This window comes from Strongylocentrotus purpuratus, unplaced genomic scaffold (genome assembly GCF_000002235.5).
Source record: "Strongylocentrotus purpuratus isolate Spur 01 unplaced genomic scaffold, Spur_5.0 spur5_scaffold_21, whole genome shotgun sequence".
In the NCBI taxonomy this organism is placed as follows: domain Eukaryota; kingdom Metazoa; phylum Echinodermata; class Echinoidea; order Camarodonta; family Strongylocentrotidae; genus Strongylocentrotus; species Strongylocentrotus purpuratus.
In genome coordinates this window covers 12,526,355-12,546,941 of record NW_022145607.1, presented here as the reverse complement: position 1 = coordinate 12,546,941, position 20,587 = coordinate 12,526,355, and the positions used below count along the sequence as shown (strand labels likewise).

At 36.9% G+C, this 20,587-nt stretch overlaps 1 protein-coding gene across 1 annotated transcript in view; it reads left to right on the top strand.

The window, feature by feature from the left end:
- Nucleotides 1–842: 842 nt before the first annotated feature.
- LOC589042 overlaps nt 843–20,587 on the top strand; it is a 32,228-nt gene continuing 12,483 nt past the window's right edge. The window contains exons 1-5 of the mRNA XM_030994155.1: nt 843–1,147; nt 12,480–14,142; nt 15,488–15,580; nt 16,082–16,143; nt 16,977–17,117. Coding sequence (XP_030850015.1) covers nt 12,804–14,142; nt 15,488–15,580; nt 16,082–16,143; nt 16,977–17,117 — 1,635 coding nt within the window. The 5' untranslated portion in view covers nt 843–1,147; nt 12,480–12,803. The remainder of the gene's footprint in view (nt 1,148–12,479; nt 14,143–15,487; nt 15,581–16,081; nt 16,144–16,976; nt 17,118–20,587) is intronic.

Here is a 20,587-nt window from a genome sequence, read left to right as displayed (position 1 = left end):
CGAAGAGAGGAAGAGGGGATGGGAGAGGGAGAGACAGACAGAGGGAGAGAGAAATATAAAGAAAGTGAGGAAGAGGGGGAGGGGATGGGAGATGGAGAGAGAGAAAGAGGGGAGGGAGATAGAGAGAGAGAGAGAGAGAGAGAGAGAGAGAGAAAGAAAGAAAGAGAGGAAGAGGGGGAGATGGAGAGACAGAAAGAGTGGAGGGAGATGGAGAGAGAGAGAGAAATAGAAAGAGAGAGAGGAAGAGGGGGAGGGGATGGGAGATGGAGAGAGAGAGAGAGATAGAGAAATTGAAAGAGAGAGAGAAATAGAAAGAGAGGAATGGGAGACGGAGAGAGAGGGAGGAAGAGAGATAGAGAAAAAGAAAGAAAGAGAGGAAGAGGGAGAGGGGATGGGAGAGGGAGAGAGAGAAAGAGGGGGAGGGAGATGGAGGGAGATGGAGGGAGATGGAGAGAGAGAGAAAGAGAGAGAGAGAGAGAGAGAGAGAGAGAGAGAGATGTGAATACAAAATAATGGATGAAGCAAGAATAGATAATGAGTGATCGAGATGCAGGGCCTGGAGAAAGAAGATAAGAGACTTGGAAGCGCGCAGCTAGCTCATATGATTGATGATCGTATATCACATTAGGAATGCATAACTAGTATTTTATACACAATTGAAATTTAGGGGAGAACAGAGAGGAATTGAGAAAAGATAATTTTTGAAAGCTCCCTAAGATAATGGTTTCATCCGGTTTCATGCAGTCAGCCTCGGGGATCTACCTTTTTTTTTGGGGGGGGGGGGGGGGCGGGGTCGCACTCGACTCGGATAACATACACGGCACGTCTGCAATGTGCTCTGCTGCATATGCATAGAGTATAGTTTGCTCAGACTAGCGGGGGAAGTTCCACTTCTAAAAATAGATAAACAGCTTCATTTGAAAAAATTAACATACACATAGGCTGACCTAGGGGCCGTTATTTATTACAATCTTCGAGCAGGTGCGTGTCGCCATGTTTATTCCAGGAATGTAGATCATTAGCCGAAATTATCGCTTTATTTCACTTTGTAACGGAAACGCGGATCACAGCTTCTTCGCCATCGAGAACTGGAGCCAGGAAACCGCCAGGAGTTCCCCGACCGGTCTCGGATTCGTTCTGGTAGAAGGTACGTACACGTTGTTTATGTTGTTATGAACAACGCGTCAGTGAATGAACTGTTTACTCGAATGAAATGGGCATGAGCAGGGATATGAGTAAGTGCAATTATGCATCCAAAGTCAGTGCGAGTCGGGTCTTCATGTGTTGATATAACATGCTACTTCAGGTCTTTTAGTGTGTTAGTAGGCCCCATATATATATATATACAGGTATATGAAAAGAGGCACAGCCACTAAAAATTGTTGGGGAGAGGGGGGGGGGGGGGGGGGGGGGGGGGGGGGAGGCAGGATCCTCCCCCCCCCAACTTACCTGGAAAATAAAAATTTTATTTATCTAAATAAGGCTACTGATTGGGGGAGGAGTGCGGGATCGACGTTCCCGTCCTTCCCCTTCTCCTTTCTTTCTTTTCTTGCCATTTTAATATTTTCCATTACACAATTGGGGGGGGGGGGGGGGGGATATGGGGCTTGTGCATCCTCGGTGCCTCTGCACTACTTATTTATGGTCTACATCTATTGTGTCGGGTTGATGACCGTTGATCTGAAGAATTGAATTGAATTGAATTGAACTTTATTTTATTCATCATAAAAACATCATAACAAACATATAAAATACAAAACATAGCGTACAAGTTAAAGAGAAACATTTACAATAAACAACAAAAATATATATGAATGTGGAGACAGCTAGGAAAGCCAAAGGCTTTATTGGTGCTGCCACCAAAACAGTAATAAAGTATAATACAGTATTATATTGTTGTTTGAGAGGGTGATTAAAAAAACAAAAAACAAAACAAAACAAAACAAAAACAACAACAAAAAAACAAGCCTACTAGAGGGGGGGGGGGAACAAAAACAAACCAAAAACCAAAAAACAGACCGTTTACATAATCAATCTTTATTTATTTTGTTGGATTAAAAATGATTTATATCTCCTTTTAAAAATGTTAATTGATGGACTAGATTTTATATCTTGAGGTATATTATTCCACAATTGTGGCCCTTTAAAAAAAATTGATTTCTTAGTTATAGTCTTATTTTATTTAAATGAATATTAGATGAACTTCGAGTATTATATGAATGTAATGCAGAATTAAGACAAAATTTGCTGGAAAGACTAATGGCAATTGAAGACTGAAGACAGCAATAATAACCGCTGGAATAATCCCCCCTTTTTATTCTTACAACTACAAGTTCCCCTTTCACCTCTTATGAGTGCCCCCTTGAAAATGTGATAATTTCCCCTTGTACCTTTACCTTTGATGGGTGTCCTTCTATGTCCATGTAATAATTGCCATTTGATAAGTATCCCTTTATAAGTGTTATTTTCCATTATTTGTAAACAGGTACCCTACTTATAAGGCAGTTGGGCAGAGGACAGGGGTATACTTATGCTCCTTCTTTAGATTTAAGTCGTTATAATATGAGAAATGGGCCCTTTTTACACTATAATCAACATGTGCCCCACCGGCCTTGAAACTACCATGGCATATATTCTCCTTCATTTCTATAGAAGCATCTTCTAACGGTTTTTATTATCATATAAAGTTTAACCCATGCCCTGTTTTGGAATTTCATATACAGTACAGCTAAGGTTACCATTTTCCATTTGTTCAAGAATATATATAAAGATTGGAACTACAAGTATGAAGGAGGTATCTACGAAGAATGTAATCTAATATTAATAATGTTAAAAGCAGACAAGATGTCTTTAGCAGCCCTAGACCTCTTCCCTGATACAACAGATTTCTCAGTGCCTGCCTCATGTTCCCTTAAAGGGCTAGTCCACTCCAATTGGCAACTCACGGGTCTGTGACGTCAATGTCTTTGATTATCCACTAATTGTTTTCTTTATATCGATAATATAAACTTACAATTTTCCCCCTAAAAATCTTATTTCCTCACACCAGCATCCAAGTTATATTGATAGTAATATTTTTGTGTGTGGACGCACTATAGAGCAATTCTGTTCCCAGTTCAATCATGAAAAATTTGAATTTTGGTAAACTATTTATATAAAAATCAATGATTATTAATATATTCAGAAAATAGTATCAACTCTTCAAAGTTCATAAAAGATTTTGTCAAGTGTCTTGCAGGCAATATGATACAAATCATATAACCTGGGCAAAGGCATGTGGAAATCAAGTTTTTTGGGGGATAAAAAGGGAAATTAATGGAATAAAAATATATGAAGCAATTGTTAAGTTCCATAGTTTTAAAAAAATTCATAACTTCATTATCAGTTTCTTTTGCTCTGTTTCTCTTGTTTTTCTGCATCTATTTAAAGCAAATGCTTTTTGGAATGGACTAAGCCTTTAAAACCTCATCAGGATAGGTTGATTCTCTAATATGACCTCACAGATATCAATTTGGTATTTAAATATATGAGATTTGATGCAGCCCTTGCATCAATCATCCAGGAATGGTAAATAATTTAATCGTGATGACATACATTTACATTTAGAAAGAGAGAGAGAGAAAGAGTGAGAAAAAGAGAGATAGACATAGATGAAGATACAGAACAAACCAACATCTGAAGCTTATTCAGATTAATATCTTAAAGGTAAAGATCAGTTCTGGTCATGCGATTGCATTGTGAAAGAAACGTTGTGGAATATTAATCAGAAAAGGTTGATCATCTAGCTGGCATACAGTGTATAAGTATTGGTGCGTACTGCAAGGTTCTGGAATCATCAAATGATAAGAAATTTGGCCCAGTCTTGGTAAAGTTACAAGCACTGTACACAGAAAGATGTATATGGGACTACGCGACACGTGCACGATATCTATCAGGTCCAAATAGATATTTACCAAATATATCAATTAGTAGGCGGTTTTTCGGTAAAATTTGTATCATCACGTATTAGTCAAAACATATTCTTTCACATGATTTGTAATAAGAGCTTCCATTTCATTTTTGAGAGGGGGCGTTTCCAAAACTGGTCTTTACCTTTATGAATTTGATTGAAATTAAAATTAAAATCGAGTACTGTAAAAACTCAAAACTTTAGCGAATTCTTACTCAAGACCATTTTTACAGTATGAAAACTTTGCGAATTCCAAATATTTTTTGTTTTGTGAGTTGCATTTCTAAATTTTCACATCATGAAACTCTTCCAAGTGAGAACCACCTCAGAAATTTGCAAATATCTTGCACATGAGAATGTGTTTGATTTTAAAGTATATTTTTGTGTGACCACAGTAAGACATATTTCTTTTTATGTACAAATAAATCAACATCTTGCTTTATCATTTCTCATCTTTCCCACACTCTTGGTATTGGTGGGATGTTGTTTTCCCTTGTTCCTCTTGGTCCAGTTTCTGGTATTTACATTGTTTAACAATTAGGTTTAGCAGTGAAATAAATTACCAGTATTATATTGAGACAGAGAGGGAGAGAGAGAGAGAGAGAGAGAGAGAGAGAGAGAGAGAGAGAGAGAGAGAGAGAGAGGGAGGGGAAGGAGAAAAGAGATAAATTTACATTACCAAGTAATACCCTGAGATTTCGTGGAATGGGGTCATATTAAAGTCAACATTGTTATTTCAAGTCCAATTTTGGCTAAAACGACATCAGATTTCCTTATCAAAAAGTCCCAATACTTCCTCATGAATGTTGTTGGAAATATTGAATTGCCTTTTAAAGGTAAAATGTGTGTGTATTGTACACTACAAAACTTGCACTCATCTATATTTATTATATAAGCCATGTAATCAAATATTTTGTAAGAATAAGTCTTCAATTTACTTCTTTCAGTTTTTCAAGATTAGCTGTATCCATTATGTACTAAATTTGATGATACACTGTATCTTAGTCCCTTTGATAAGTATAAGTATAATAATTTATTATTCATATTAGGAAATTTGGTTCCACTGGTTACAAAGTAATATAATACAAAATCAAATATATAAATAAAATATAAATAAAATATTTTAGGACAGTGATAAACACACATAATATGATAAACATACATATTGAAAGAGGTAATAAATGAGTAAGCCAAGGGTGGTTATAGAGATAATATCAGATTCCATTTTACAAACTATGAAGCTAAATTATTTAATATGATTATTAAGGAAGTTTGAACTACTAGGTATTAACATTGGCTGTTACTCATGTTACAGTGGAACTTTAATTTAACGAGGTCCTTCGGACCATGGCAATTGCCTTGTTATATCAGGGTAAAAAACAAAAGAATATAAAGAGCTGGGGCCAGCAAAATCACCTTGTTATATCAGAGCTCTTTGTAATGAGGTTCCACTGTACATACTTATGTTTCACACAGTATTTTACAGCAACTCCCCAAAGTTTTTAACTGGGAGCATGCTCTCTTCAGAACTCAACCTTCTCTTTAAAGTTGAAATTGAGGGTTCAGTGACATAAAGACGAAACTCCATATTTTGCCAAAATGAGTATTTGGTATCAAAATGTTCAGAAAAGTATGGGCTTTCCAGGAAACACAAAGACTTAACTCCACCCAACACCCCATCGAAGTCAATGGCTAGTGACACATAAACCACTTTTTCTCAAAATGGCCAAAATGGAGTTTCATGTACGTCTTTGTGTCACTGACCCCTAGAAATTTACTTTGTGAAGATCGAGGTCAGGTTTAACTTAACACTTATTGATTAATACATGTAAGTCCATTTGGATTGCCTTATTATGCATCCTCCCTATTCCTGGAATTAGCATTGATAACATGAAAGAAACCACAATTTAGGCCATGTAAAAAAATATTCATGTTTAGCATCCCCGCCTGCTTCCTTTTTGGGGGCCGCCTACTTTAAAAAAAAATTTTTTGTCAAACTACAAAGCCTGTTCACATTGTCCTGCTAAACTGTAGTTCAAACCAAGGGCTAAACATGAATATTGTAGGCCTTTTTTGTGATTATTGTTGCAAACGGAAATTAACATCTGCCTAAGAATTGCAAAATTCCTTTGAGTAACCTTGAAATGAAATCCATTTACGATTTATGACATTAGAGATTAAAGAGAAGAGAGGGAGGGAAGGAGAGAGAGAGAGAGGGAGAGATAAAGAGAGAGAGAGAAAGGGAGAGAGAGAGAGAGAGAGAGAAAAGAGAGAGAGAGAGAGAGGGAGAGAGAGAAGGAAAATAAGAAGAAATAGTATACAGGACAAACAGCAAAGTATACAGCCAAAATATGACAGAAAAGAATGAAAGTTTTTTTAAAAACATTTTCACTTTGTACTCATGTTTTTTTAAAAATTCTTTATACATAACGGCCACCTTCTGCCCTTTTCAGTTCAGCCATTCATAAGGGGAAAGCAAGAAGGGGAAAAACTAGCTGTGGGGAAAACCCAGGACAGAAAAAAAAGAAAGGCTTTGATTTTCTCACACACTAAACAGGAAGGAAAAATCAAACTTTGTTCAATCATGAGTGCAATATGATACTTGATTAAAGATGTTAACTTTATTCAATTGTAACTTCCTGATGTGAGGTAAACAATAGAAACAGTCTTAGGTTGTGATTTCCGTTTAAAAAGGGGGGAAGAGAACCACTTCAAACTGAATGGTGCACCATGGTATGAACAAAATCAAGTTTTAGGCTTTACTGACTTTTATTTCATAAGAGGCTGCAAGTCTTACAATGGACCGATTAAAATACAAACATTTGAAGGAAATGAGATCATTTCATTAGGTGAGTGGTATGCTTCCATTGTTTGAATATATGTAGGATCACAATTCTTTTCAGTTTGTCGAGGAATGAAAAGGAAAGAATGAGCAAAATACATCATACATGTATTTTAATAATGCTCTACTTGGTCACATGTAGACAAATTAAGCCCAATTGCAGGAAAATTTGATGCTCTATTTGAGTGTTGAAGTTGAAGCTAAAAGCGTTTCAACAAGTTTTTCTTTGTTATTAGTGGAAGTAGTTTTGAGTAGAAAGCCTAATCAGAATATCAAATGATAAAATCAGAACAATTGCAGAACAATATAATGAAAACTTTAGAGAAGTCGATAAATAAGAGAGTCATGAACTTAAGGGGTTTTAGATATCACTTCTCGAGTAAGTACAAGATTATCTATTTTAGGGGCAATTTAAAACTTGTTTCAATTCAAAGGAGTTTACAGTGCTTCATATTTGTTTCTTTATCAAGAACTACCTTTTGGAGCCCCCTACCCCTTCAAGCCCCATTTAACTTAGTCTCCTTGCTGCTGTTGGTTTTCTCAATGGGTTTTTGTAATATTTCATGAATCAGAATGTCAAGGCCGCTGGCTTGTTTCCTTTCATTTTGATTTTATTGTACTATAAATTCATTGCCATACAAAGTCGTGGGAAAACCCAGGTTCATGTAAGTATTAAAGAAAGAAAGAAAGAGAAAATCTTTGAAAACAGGAAAGGGAAACAAATAAATATTGTGTCTGGGCACAATCATCAAAGCGAAACTTCCATGAGGAACAGAGTACAGTGCAGATAACCCGAGTAGGAAAGTGGAAAGTGGCATGTATATGAACAGAATAGGAGCATTTACACCGCTAGCTAAAACAATCGGTTATTCTCAGTCTGGAGTTTAGTTTGGTCAGAAGTTGCTAGGCAACCCCCCATAAACACAGCGAAAGACCCACCTCTGCATGGTGTACGGTTTTATGAAATTCCAGAGAAAAGTCAACAATTTGTTTCCAGTGTAAATACTTGCTCTCAAAACACCAGTGAATTTGTCTGGTTTCTGGTCACATAACTCCTTGCTTCCATGTTGTCGCATGCAGAACAGCAATAAGTGGTGCATGCATACAATTCACCATAACACCAGCATTATCAAACACCTACATGTGTACAATTTGTTATGGTTTTTTTCCAGTACTTTAAATGGTAGTTTGAAAGAAAAAAAATGGTTGATTTTCATATAATTTTTCTGTAATGTAAATTTTTTTTTTTTATTGTGATTTGAATATTTCTATAACAGAAAGACTCTCTCTCTCTACCTCTATGGTTTTTTTTCCAGTACTTTAAATGGTAGTTTGAAAGAAAAAAAATGGTTGATTTTCATATAATTTTTCTGTAATGTAAATGTTTTTTTTTATTGTGATTTGAATATTTCTATAACAGAAAGACTCTGTCTCTCTACCTCTAAGTTATGAATATTGTTTATAATACATTGACAGCATGAACAAGTATGTTCCGGTCCCTGTATCTGAGATGGCATTAGGTGTCAGGCCGCTTGACTCCATCACCTCAAGTTCATACTAGGTCACAGCTGTATTTTGTTTACAATATTCTATGGTACGAACCAGCCGCTTCTGGAGACCATGTATATAAAAGCTGCCCCCCCCCCTCCATGTTTTATAAACAGTTGATTTTAATCGCAACTTATTTGCGATTGACATAGAGATAGGAGACTGCCAACTTGTGATTGATTGGAGGACTTGCAATTGAATTAATCAATCGCAACTACTACAGTGTACAAAGCATGATGAGAGATGAACTACTACAAAGCATATTTTACAAAACTTGTAGGCCTACATGTTTCTGCAATATATTTAGAATGTAGAATGATATTAAATAATGTAATAATTGTTCAAAAGTGAATCCATTAATATGTTAGCTCTTACATGTACAAAGCACCTGAATTTGAAATTAAAAACAAATCCTAATTGATCTGAATTGTCTTGGATTTATCATGCCCATATCTTATCAGTATATCACCACAAATATTTATATGCTACCATATACCGGTATATATGCGAGTTTTATTGGACTGACAGGATTAAAGGCCTTTGTACCCATTATATTAGATTCAAAATTTTGTAAAGGGGAAACCCCCTCCTATTATACATGCATGCCGGACAATAGACATGGTGTTACACGCCGACTGCCAAACCGACTCAATTATCTTGGCCATTCAGGTTTGGCCATTCAGGTTTAATATTATTTTTAGTATGATATATTATTGCCACCTGTTGTACAGGAATAGAGTAACAATATACTCTATTGTTACTCTGTTCCTGTTGATGTGACTGGGTTATTATGTTGTGCCTACCTAAATTAACAGGTTCAAAGTTTGCCCTAGTTTACTCATTATTATTATTCTGCTGCTATTGGCCTCATTTAAAGGTAAAGACCAGTTCTGGTCATGCGATTGCATTGTGAAAGAAACGTTGTGGAATCGATCAGAAAAGGTTGATCATCTAGCATATAAGTATTGGTTTTTATTGCAAGGTTCTGGAATCATCAAAATGATAAGAAATATGGCCCAGTCTTCGTAAAGTTACAAGCGCTGTACACAGAAAGATGTATATGGGACTAAACGCACATGTGCGCGACACGTGCGTTTATCTCTCACAGACCATGTAGATAAACTAATTTACCAAATATATCAATTAGTAGGCGGTTTCCCGGCAAAATTGTTATCATCATGTATTAGTCAAAACAATTCTTTCACATGATTGGTAATAAGATCGAGCTTCCATTTCATTTTTTGAAATTGGGGCGTTTCCAATACTGGTCTTTACCTTTAATAACAGTAAAGTAATCAATACTACTATTATCACGATCAATTTTCTTAGCAAGTGATGTGTGCTATAATATTTATGTATATTATCCATAAACAAAATAGCAAAGTTCCATGATATCTTCATCATTGTTCTGATGTTGAAATGAGTAGTGACTAGCTGCATCCATTTATTCATGATTATGCTTTGAACTGCTTTTGAGCCAATTGGAATGATTTTGATGAAATCCTCAAGTGCATAATTTGGGAGTTGGAGCAATATTAAACATTCTTTGCAATGTATTTTATTTGCCCTAATGTCATCGCTGAGTCAGCGGATATTGTAGCCACGTTGTACGTAGACACTCCCGGAATCCTTTGTACAACATTCATGTACTTTGTTGCCATAGTTTTCAGAACAAAAGCTCATACCTGTGGTTTTGGTAGTTCCTGAAATGCTGGTGTGACCCCACCAGCATTTTTGTTTTCTCTCATATTTCTTTTTGGTCTTCACTCTTTGATATTGTATTCAAGTATTAATATCGTCGCTGTTTTCACGAAGTGACGGTAGTGAAAAAAAATTGCATTGACTTTGCGTTACAATTTTTCTCACTACCGTCACTTCGTGAAAACAAGGACGATATGTACCATGTCTTCCATTCATTGATAATGGCATCACATGATATCCACTTATAAATTAACACCCCCAAAATGAGACATGTTAAATATCTGACAGTGTTGTAACTTGTAACCAATTTGCCCTTTTAATATTGATTAAAACTTCAGTTTTTATTCATTATTTATAGTGTAGAAATCTATACAAAATGAAAAATATGGATTGATCCAAAGTGAAGTATATAGGCTACCAACTAACAAATTGTCAGTATTATTACTCGTGATCTTCATTAGATAAATCATCAACAGATATGCATGCATGATTGCTTTTTTCACAGAGGAAGGCGGAAACTGTGATTGCTTAAAATAAAGTAGACACCCTAGCACCAAGTCACACCAGATTATATGGAATAATACATGCAGTCATGCGTTATACAGTGTGAGAGAGTCTACCTTATTTCAAGCAATTGATCTGTACGTATTGTACATTGCATACTGCAGCATTATACGATGTAGATCTTTGTGTAGCTCCAAAAACAAGTATTTTCTATTTGAATAGAACTGAAAAGCAAATACACGTCACATGTTTGGACAGTCAATGTCACTGAGATCTACAGTGTACAATCCATTCATACAAACTGTAAAAGATGAATTACACATTTGAAGCATGTATTTTCCACTTCATGTTTATCTCATTGTGGTATTTTCCACATTTTCCACTTTATGTTAGCCACTTGCCAAAAAATGTATTGTTTGTTATTCATAGAGATCTATATCATAGATGAATTATTTGAGAGAGAGAGAGAAAGAGAGAGAAAGAGAGAGAGAGAGAGAGAGAGAGAGATTGGAGAATATAGAGGGGGGAGTCTGGTTAGAAATTGAAATTAGAGAGAAAAGTGAAGAGTATGTTTTCAGAGAGAGGGATTGAAGTGAATTGAATGGGAGTAATACATGTACATGTAAAGTTGAGAAAGTTCAGAGAAGAGTGAATATAGAGAAATTATGAGGAAAGGAGCTACTTACCCGGTACTTGCGAGCAAAATAGAGAGAGAGAAGGAGGAGAGAGAGAGAGAGAGAGAAGGAGAGACAGAAGGAGAGACAGAAGGAGAGAGACAGAGGAGAGAGAGAGAGACAGAAGGAGAGAGAGAGAGAGACAGAAGGAGAGAGAGAGACAGAAGAGAGAGAGACAGAAGGAGAGAGAGGAGAGAGAGAGAGAGAGAGAGAGAGAGAGAGGAGAGAGAGAGAGAGAAGGAGAGAGAAAAAAGAAGACAGGAACTGAGAAGTAGGGAAGGAAATAATATAATGTGATTATAAATGGATTTTGCATGGAAAGAGAGATTTAGAAAATTTAAAACATGTATATTTTTGGTACCTGAATACAACGCAAAGTGGAGGGTGGGAAGAAAGAGAAAGAAGAATGATGGTGGTGGTGGGGGGGGGGGGGGGGAAGACAGAATGAAAAGTCATCAACCTTCATGATCTTTTATTCATTGAATATTCCTTGCTTGATCAATGAGTGGTCTTATGTATTTCTAGAAGTTGTGGGATTCCCCGCTGAGAATGTGCCCGCTGAAAATGAAAATGCAGTGGTCTGCATATGCACATGTTACATTTAATCAGTTCATAACATGATACTCTGTACATGTTGTTTGTGCCTGGAAACATCTTTTATGAGCTTGAATTCAGATATTACCACGTGAGTCTTTTAGTGATACTTGTTTTGCAATACCGGTACATGTTTAACGTTCATTACTTTACATCTTTTTGTTAAGCTGTGCACAATGTGTTACTTATTGCTTATGATACAGAATTTTTTATTGAAACAGTCATTCACGAAGAATTTCTATTGAAATTGAATTTTCTATTACTAGATAAGGTGAAGTCCTTTAATGTATTGTTCAAACAAAATATATTTGAACTCTGGAGAATAGAGTGTGCACATGCACACACAAACTTTTTATTGTCGTCTATGAACTGTAAAATACTGTGTGGTTTTTTAAGCTGATGAAGTTTACCAGCGTACATTTCTATTATAAATTCTAAAAATATGTTTTTCATGTTAGAAAAATATGAAATGCATGTTGTAATGTGTTTGAGACAACTTTGAGACATTTTAGAAATTTGATATTTACAAGTTTGCAATTGCTTTAGTTAGTGAATCTTACATTTATGACAATTAATGTTCTGCTATGTCTTTATTGTTTGAGAATTATTATTTATTCCTGGATTTTCATCAATTTCTTGCTTTTTTCTTCTCTCTATATTCATACAGGTTTATGTCCAATAACGGGAAGCTACCATGCATATAAAGTGCTGAAGAGACTCGATCAGTCTACACTTTGGATGATCAGTTGTGATTTGACCAATGTTGTAGTTGGGCTTAATTTGACCTTGGAGACAGGAATCACTTCCAGGTTACAGGATGCTTCTAAATATAATCTTTGACTTCAGAGTTACATTCATGGATTCCATGGAGCGCTACGGTGCGACGGCCATGTGCGCTGTATAAGAAGCCACCGCTATTATTATTGTTATATAATGTAGCCTGATTTAGGAAGGTATTTTAGATCAGGATTGAACATTAGGTCGATGTGCCATGGATCGACCACACTCAAATAACAGCAATAACATACATGTCACAGGGGCAGATTTATACAACCATTCTCCTCAGGTGCCGGATAAAAGCAGCTGCAATGGCGACACTGGGAGCGGATGTTTATCTCTTGACATAGGATATAGTTCCTTCAACCCTGAAGACTCGCAGCCGAATCATTCCACGTGCAATCTAAAATCTGAGCAACATATGGGTCATTTTCAAACGCCAGGATCAGTTCCAAATGGACCATTCACGAGAGAGCCTTGTCACAAAGTGGGTCCCATGCAAAGTCCACTGCAGAATGGACTTATGGACCCACAACCATCTCAGAGTTATTCAGGACAAGGTGGTCCCAGAAATTTTTCATATTCTAGGGAAGCTGTAGATGAATATCAAAGACCAGGACCTTTCCCCAGTGGACCCCCGTTGACCCCTTACCCTCATAACGGTTACCAGAGTCATATACAGAATGGTTATACTAACACACCATCACCCCAGAGATGCTCGACACAAGGTGGTCCCATGCATTTTTCATATTCTGGGGAAGCTGTAGATGAATATCAAAGGCAAATATCTATTCCCAGTGGACCCCCTTTGACGCCCTACTCTCAGAATGGTTACCAGAGTCAGGTGCTGGATGGGCCCATAAGCTCAAGACCACCACCTGTTGTCAGAAAACACTCATCGTTTATGCGACAGAATGCCATCGAAGAGGAGATTGATGATGATATCGATGAGCTTAATGATTCAGGTTTTAGCTCCATGCGCAGAACGACCAGTCAGGAAGGGATACGGAGAAGCCGCTCAAAGGATGTGAGCGATGCTCCCACTGATGATGTTAACAACAACCTGGCCCCTAGGAAGCTGGAGAGGGCCCATTCAAGCCAGGATAGGACTGACAATGATCTGGCCCAGTACCAGGGCGAGAAGCGGCGATGTTCCTCGGAGCAGTTGCAACGGAGCAACAGGAGCAGCGGCTATCATTCAGCCGGCAATTTACAGGGAGAACTCCCCACAGGCGATGGAACCAAGCCTTGTGATATAGCGACACCAACATCTGCAAAGTCAGCCGCATCTGCAGAAGCTTCAGCAGCAGCCTCGGCAACGTCCTCGGCAACGTCCTCAGCAGAAGATGAAGAATATATGAAATTTGATTTTAATGGATTAATGGATAAAGCTGGACTCGATTCTTGCAAGCCAGAGGTATGGAAAGTAGAAGACCTTCACGAGGAAATTTTGTCTCATCCTGACCCTACTGTTCAACAAGAACTTAACAGTGAGATGCATTCTCAGCTAATGAGAGCGTGGTCAGTGGAGCGGTTTTCCCGAAGTCTACTACGTAAGTTTGAGATACAATTATAAAACTATACATACATGTACTGTAAACATTATTCTGTTTCTACAATAAATATACATACATGGAGGTAGAACTGTTCTATGATTCACACTCTCACCAGTAATAGATATTAAGCTTAATAGAATAATTATTTTCTGGTTTGGCTAACTGATTTTTTTAAAATCAGAGTTCTAAAGGTATATACCACACATACATGTACAGGAGCAGACAAAATGATAATGTTTGCACATGTGGTATCAATTGTTGCATATATATATATATGCTTTTTTTTTTTTTTTTTTTTTTAAATTGTAAATAAGCATCAATTGCAACACATTGGGGGAAAAATTCTCTCTCATTCAAAAGGCCTGTCTTTACTATCTCGAGATTGCCAATATCCAGCTATTTGAACTATCCCGATCGCAAACTATCCAGCTAATTTGCGTCTTCATCAGACCAAAGTATCAATTAGCAGGATATTTGGTTGGGATTGTCATCCCAAGATATCTTGGGATAGTTTTGCAAAATATCCAGCTATTTGTCCGGTGCGTCTTCACCATACCGAAGACTCGCACTAGGCGCTAACGCTGAGCAAAATATCTCGAGCTAATTTCTCAAGGTCAAGTTTCAAGTTTCGAGGTCGAAATTCGAGCTGATGAAGACGCGATTTGTAATTCCGGGATTATTTCCCAAATCAGAAATAGCGGGCTATTTTGAGATGATGAAGACGCGCCTAAAAAGGCAAAATTTTAAAATTTCAACTTTTCAATATATTTCTAGTCAAGTACATACATGTTCATTTGTGGGTATTATATTATTTTCAAACAGGTGACTTTTTACTGGGAAAATAAGTTATAAATTAAAGCATAAGTGTTGTCATTGTGAAGAAGAAAAGCTCTTTAATGCAGGTGTTACAAAAAATACCTGTCCTTTCATTCAACAGCTTGATTTGAATTTCCTTGTAATACAAGTTCTTTAATTATATTTATGTTCCTACTTATAAATTGTATTGTTTGAACAGATGTCAAATATGTTGTCAAATTGAATGGAAGAAAATAAATGTTCATTTGAATTGAATTGAATTGAATTGACAATTGTGAAAGTTGTGTTAGAGGTTATTCACCTTCAGATATCAATAATGACTGACAGGTGAAAGCAACTATTACATGTCATTCATCATTTTCTTTAACCTATCTTATATGATAAGGGTAATGAGAAGTCTGACCCCCCCCCCCCCCCATAGAGGGGACCCACAGTGGTGTATGATGATGAAGATTATGATGATGATGATGATGATGATGATGATCATTTATCTATTAATGTTTTTTACTAACGGATTCATACACAGTCATCCCCAGCAACCAAGGCCATGTGAATAAACATGTAGATGAAGATGTTCACATGCCTAACACATCAGGCGATCTTCTCATTAGCCCAAATGGTAAGTTCATGAGGATTGTCATGTTTATTTAACCACAATTTAGGTACTAATTTGTCAAGAGACCACATTCATTTGCTCATTCACATGTTTTCCTGTACGTTTCAATGTATCCTACATACTAATATGAGGGATCAGTGACACAAAGACGTAAATCCATTTTGGCCATTTTGAGAACAAATGGATTATGTGTCACTGAGCACTTGGGCCTTAAGGAGTTAAGTCTATGTTTCACTAGCCATTCACTTCAATGGGGTTCTGGGTGGAGTTAAGTCTTTGTGTTTCCTGGAAAGCCCTCATTTTTCTGAACATTTTGATATAAAATACTCATGTTGGCACAATATGGAGTTACATCTTTGTGTCACTGAACCCTTGAATTATTATACTTTGTGTTTAGGCAGAAGGGTATTTTTATATTGTTGCTGCTTTATAGGAAATACATCTGTTATTTTTCATAATCAATGTTATTACATGATTATGTTGCTGGGTATTTTTTATATTTAGAATCAGCTCAGGATGACCAGCAAGGCAACGATGTTAGAGGCAATGGTACAGCAACAAGAAAGGTCTGGTTTGTTAAGCAATATATTCTTTTTTATCATTTGTAAGACAGTATGGATAGATAACAGATAATCGTTATTAACATTAAGAAGTATAAGATATAAATGCATGAAGTACATTTTTTATACTGAAAAAAGGGCATCAAGACAGGTCAACTACCATTAGGAGTACCCCCCTACCCCCAAGTCAACTGGTATTTTCCCTAAAGGATACAGTAATTTATTACCCCCTCCCCCCCCCCCCCCCCCCCCCCCAAAAAAAAAAAAAAAAAAAAAAAAAAAAAATCCCCCTAATTACCTTGCAGATAACCACCCCTCCCATGCATTACCCATATCATCCATAGACTTCCTTTAATAGAAAAATGCAGATTGGTAAAGACCACGTTTTACTTTTCATCAGAATAAAATGACAATGTTTTGCTTGGCATTGCTGTAGTTTAAACATTTAATTAGTAAAATCTCAACATTTTAAACTATGACACTAACATTGGTTTACACGGGACACAGGTTACATGAGAGAGTAACAAGTGTTCATCGTTTTAAAGTAACAGCTGTATGAGCAGTATTTGTAACAACAAGCTGGCAAAACCATGCATCTTAATGTCACATAAGTTCAAGTGAAGACCATGGCTCATATTTATTGTAATAACCCTAAGATCACTCATGGTTTAAAACTTCAAGTTTTAACTTTAACTTGAACATTTTCAAAAAATGAGAGTGTGTCCACACGGTTGTTAACTACAAGATAATCTTGAAGTTAAAAACCGATGAGCTTAACTTTAAGGTTAAGGTATAAGTATTTGAGTTCATCTATTGACTGTTTCAAATCACTATACCAGGTTTCAGGAGAGGAGGTATCAAAGGCTCATGGGGACTTTTTGGATCAAGCAACAAAGGACGATCTGCAGACACTCCTTGAGAAACGGGCATACTGTGAGGCTATGGAACAAAACATGTGCGATTGTTCGAAGTGCAACATGGTAAGTGATAATAAGAACGATGATGATGATGAGGATGGGCTTGATGATGATGATGGTTATGATGATGGCCCTGTATTCATATTGTTACTGCAGTTTTAGCTGATTGAGCTACCATGATAAGGTGATCAAGCATTCACAAAATTTCTTCCTGCACTTTGTTTGTACGTGCATGTATTCTATACTTGTACCAATTTTAGTGCTTCCATCATTCAAAGTATTTTTTCTGTCAGGTGTCCATGGGCTATTCCTGTAAAATGTAGACCATAGCTAATTGGGAGGTATAGTTGCACAAAAGGAAGTTCACCTGATTGGTCAACCAATGTATGGTGTCTCTTCTAGTTTCATTGGGGGAAAATATTAACCCGTTCAACTCGGGACCCGAGATTTCTCGGGTCCCGAGGTACGTACTCACAAACGGGAACCGAGATTTCTCGGGTCCGAGCAAGGGCTTCTTTTATTGCAGAAAAGTACATCTATTCACCTTCTAAATACAATATAAACTACCTGTATACAAACCTTGAACCTTTGGCTACATGCATCTCATTTTTTACCGACTGTAGATGCGTAATTTTTGTTTTATTACAAGTTTAGCATGAGAATGCACGAGTCCTCTTTCAGGATATTCGTATAGAACACATGCAAGTCAGTTTACGTTATTTTCATAGATTTTCGGATTCGCTGCTGCTAGCTAGCTGGGTCTACTATGCCTAGGACTGTGTAAGCCGGACATAATGATTTTGCAAGCAGCGAATTCCACACTCGCTCTGGATACTTTTGTACTCGGCACGCGCGGATACACCGTTCAATGCATGAGCCTTGGCCTTATATGGTCATTGACGCCTATTCATGGTAACGGGCCGATTATTGAAAAGCTTATAGTATATTACAGTCTCGTTCGACCTAGCGCTCTCAGTTCAGTTTACTCATGCGTACGTATACAGGGTACCGGGCCGACCTATTATTGGGGAGATTAGCTAGTCTCGATATAGTCCATCCCATTGTTTCGTTTCAAGGTTGTCGGCTATTATTTACTTATCGTGCTATAAAGTGTCGGAGTTTTACTATTTAGTTCAGCTTTTTTATTTTCATGATAGTTGGTTGCACAAATTAGTTCTCAATTATTTGCTTATAACTGCTCTTTATCTATGTAAGATAGTTTCTCAAAATGTCTCGTCATCGGAGAAAGCCTATTTTTAGCGTTGAAGATGCTCGAGAAGCGATCCTTGACTCGGACTCAGAAAATGAATATGATACAAATGGACTTATCAAGCGAAGAAGAGTATTCATCGGACGTAGAAATGAAGAATATGAAACAACGACATTCGATGATATTTTCATAAGTTATCTATAAAGCCTGTCGTCTCAAAAGTTTTGACTCCACAGCTATCTTTTACGTCATTGTATTTACATGACAATACGCTTTTCATGTTATCAACTTGACCAATTTAGCGAATCATTCATGTATGGACCTCCTCTTTTATGAAAGGCTTATCCAGGCTCCCTCAGCTGCCCCACGCTAAGGCGGAACAAAAGAATGTAAAGAAGTAACTACTCTGGAAGATTGCCGTTTTGAAAGAAGAGGATGTAGGCGTAAATAGGTCAATTTACATTACAATACAAACAACCACTCTAAATTATACACCTTTACGAGGGCATGTAACAGTTTTAGAGCAGGTTGAAGTAAAATATCTTGATCAACCTAAAGCCGGTCTTGGCTTGAGCGGGCATATGAAATATTCAAATGTTATGTTCTGAAAAACGACCCCTTACTCTTCCTCTCTCTCCCTACGGAATATTACTCTTGTCTTGAGCAACTCCGGGGGTAAAGCCACGAATATGAGACTTTTCCCGGGCAAAGATGCTACCATTGTTGAAAAAAATGCAAGGCAACATAAAACAAGTTTTCTGGCAATGAAGAAAAGCGAGTGCAAGATGAAGAAAATAATTGTTATTATTATTATTACTATTTTATTACAATATTGTAAGCATCATCTTCATCATCATCATCATCATCATTATCATTATCATGTATGCATGTACATGCCATCTACAGAACTGATCATGAAATGAGGAAATCTAAGTTTTATTGACACGATAGGTTGAACAAGGACACAGATGGAGACGAAGACAAATAACGTGAATTATCACGTTGTTTGCACTTCTTTCTTTATTGTTCCGTAATATAATGAATTACTATATTTTCAATATCATTTATTTTCGAATAAATAAAAGACCACCAATACTACTGCGATTAACTCCTTATTAGCCGCACCATTTCAAAAAACAAAAAACAAACACAACAACGCGATACGGAAATAAAATACACTGAAGCACAATTCCAATTTCACGAAATTCCTGACGTATTCAGAGAGGGAAGGGGAGGATAGAGACAGACAGACAGAGACAGACAGAGAAAGATAGATAAATAGATAGAAAGAGAGAGAGAGAGAGAGAGAGAGAGATGATTGTGATGAATTATGATTTTGTTCTAATCTCTGTCATTTATTTATCTCTTTCCATTACATACAAAACAAATAAAATATGCGTACAATGATATTTAATGATATTTGTCTCTCCGGTCACCCCCCCCCCCCCCCCAACTCTGATTTTTTTTTCTTCTTTATTTTGTCTCCTTTTTGTTTGATTATATCTTTTTGCTAAAGTATAATGTCCGACGTATAACATCAAGGATATGTTATAATAATTAATCTCAAGGAAGGGATGATGTCGGCATACATGCAAATGGCGGAATAGACAACATTATGAAGATGAAGATGGAAAACGACATAGACAGAGAGACAGACGGACAGGGAGAGAGAGAGAGAGAGAGAGAGAGGGGGGGGGGGGGGGGGGGAGATAGAAAGTTGGACGTAGTCTGTACTGTATTTATTACTATGATATTTTTCTCACCGCCCCCCCCCCCCCCCCCCCTCAAGCTCACATTTTTCTTTCCATTTTTTTGTTTTGTTGTGTTTATATCTTTGGGCTAAAGTATAATATCCGACGTATAATAGTACCGTCAATATAGCATAATAAATAATTTGTGTATCAATCAGTTTGATGCAACAGGGATTTACAATCAAAAGTTTTACTTGGTATAATTGTTGTTCGGTAATGTTCTTCTCATTTCGACATTATCAGCCGCTCGTTCTCTATTTCGTTTCCTATAATAAATATAAGATATAATGTGTACATCATCAGGGATATTTACGTTATAATAATTAATCTCAAGGAAGAGATGCTGCCGGCGTACAGGCAAATGGAGGAATAGAAAACATTATAAAAAGATGAAGATGGAAAACGACATTGCCAGATAGACAGAAAGACAGAGAGAGAGAGAGAGAGGGGCAAAGAGAGAGAGAGAGAGAACAAGGGAGAGAGAGAGAGAAAGGGGAGGGGAAAGCTAGGGGGCGGGAGAGATAGAAAGTTGGACGTAGTCCGTACTGTATTTTTTATATAATATTTGTCTC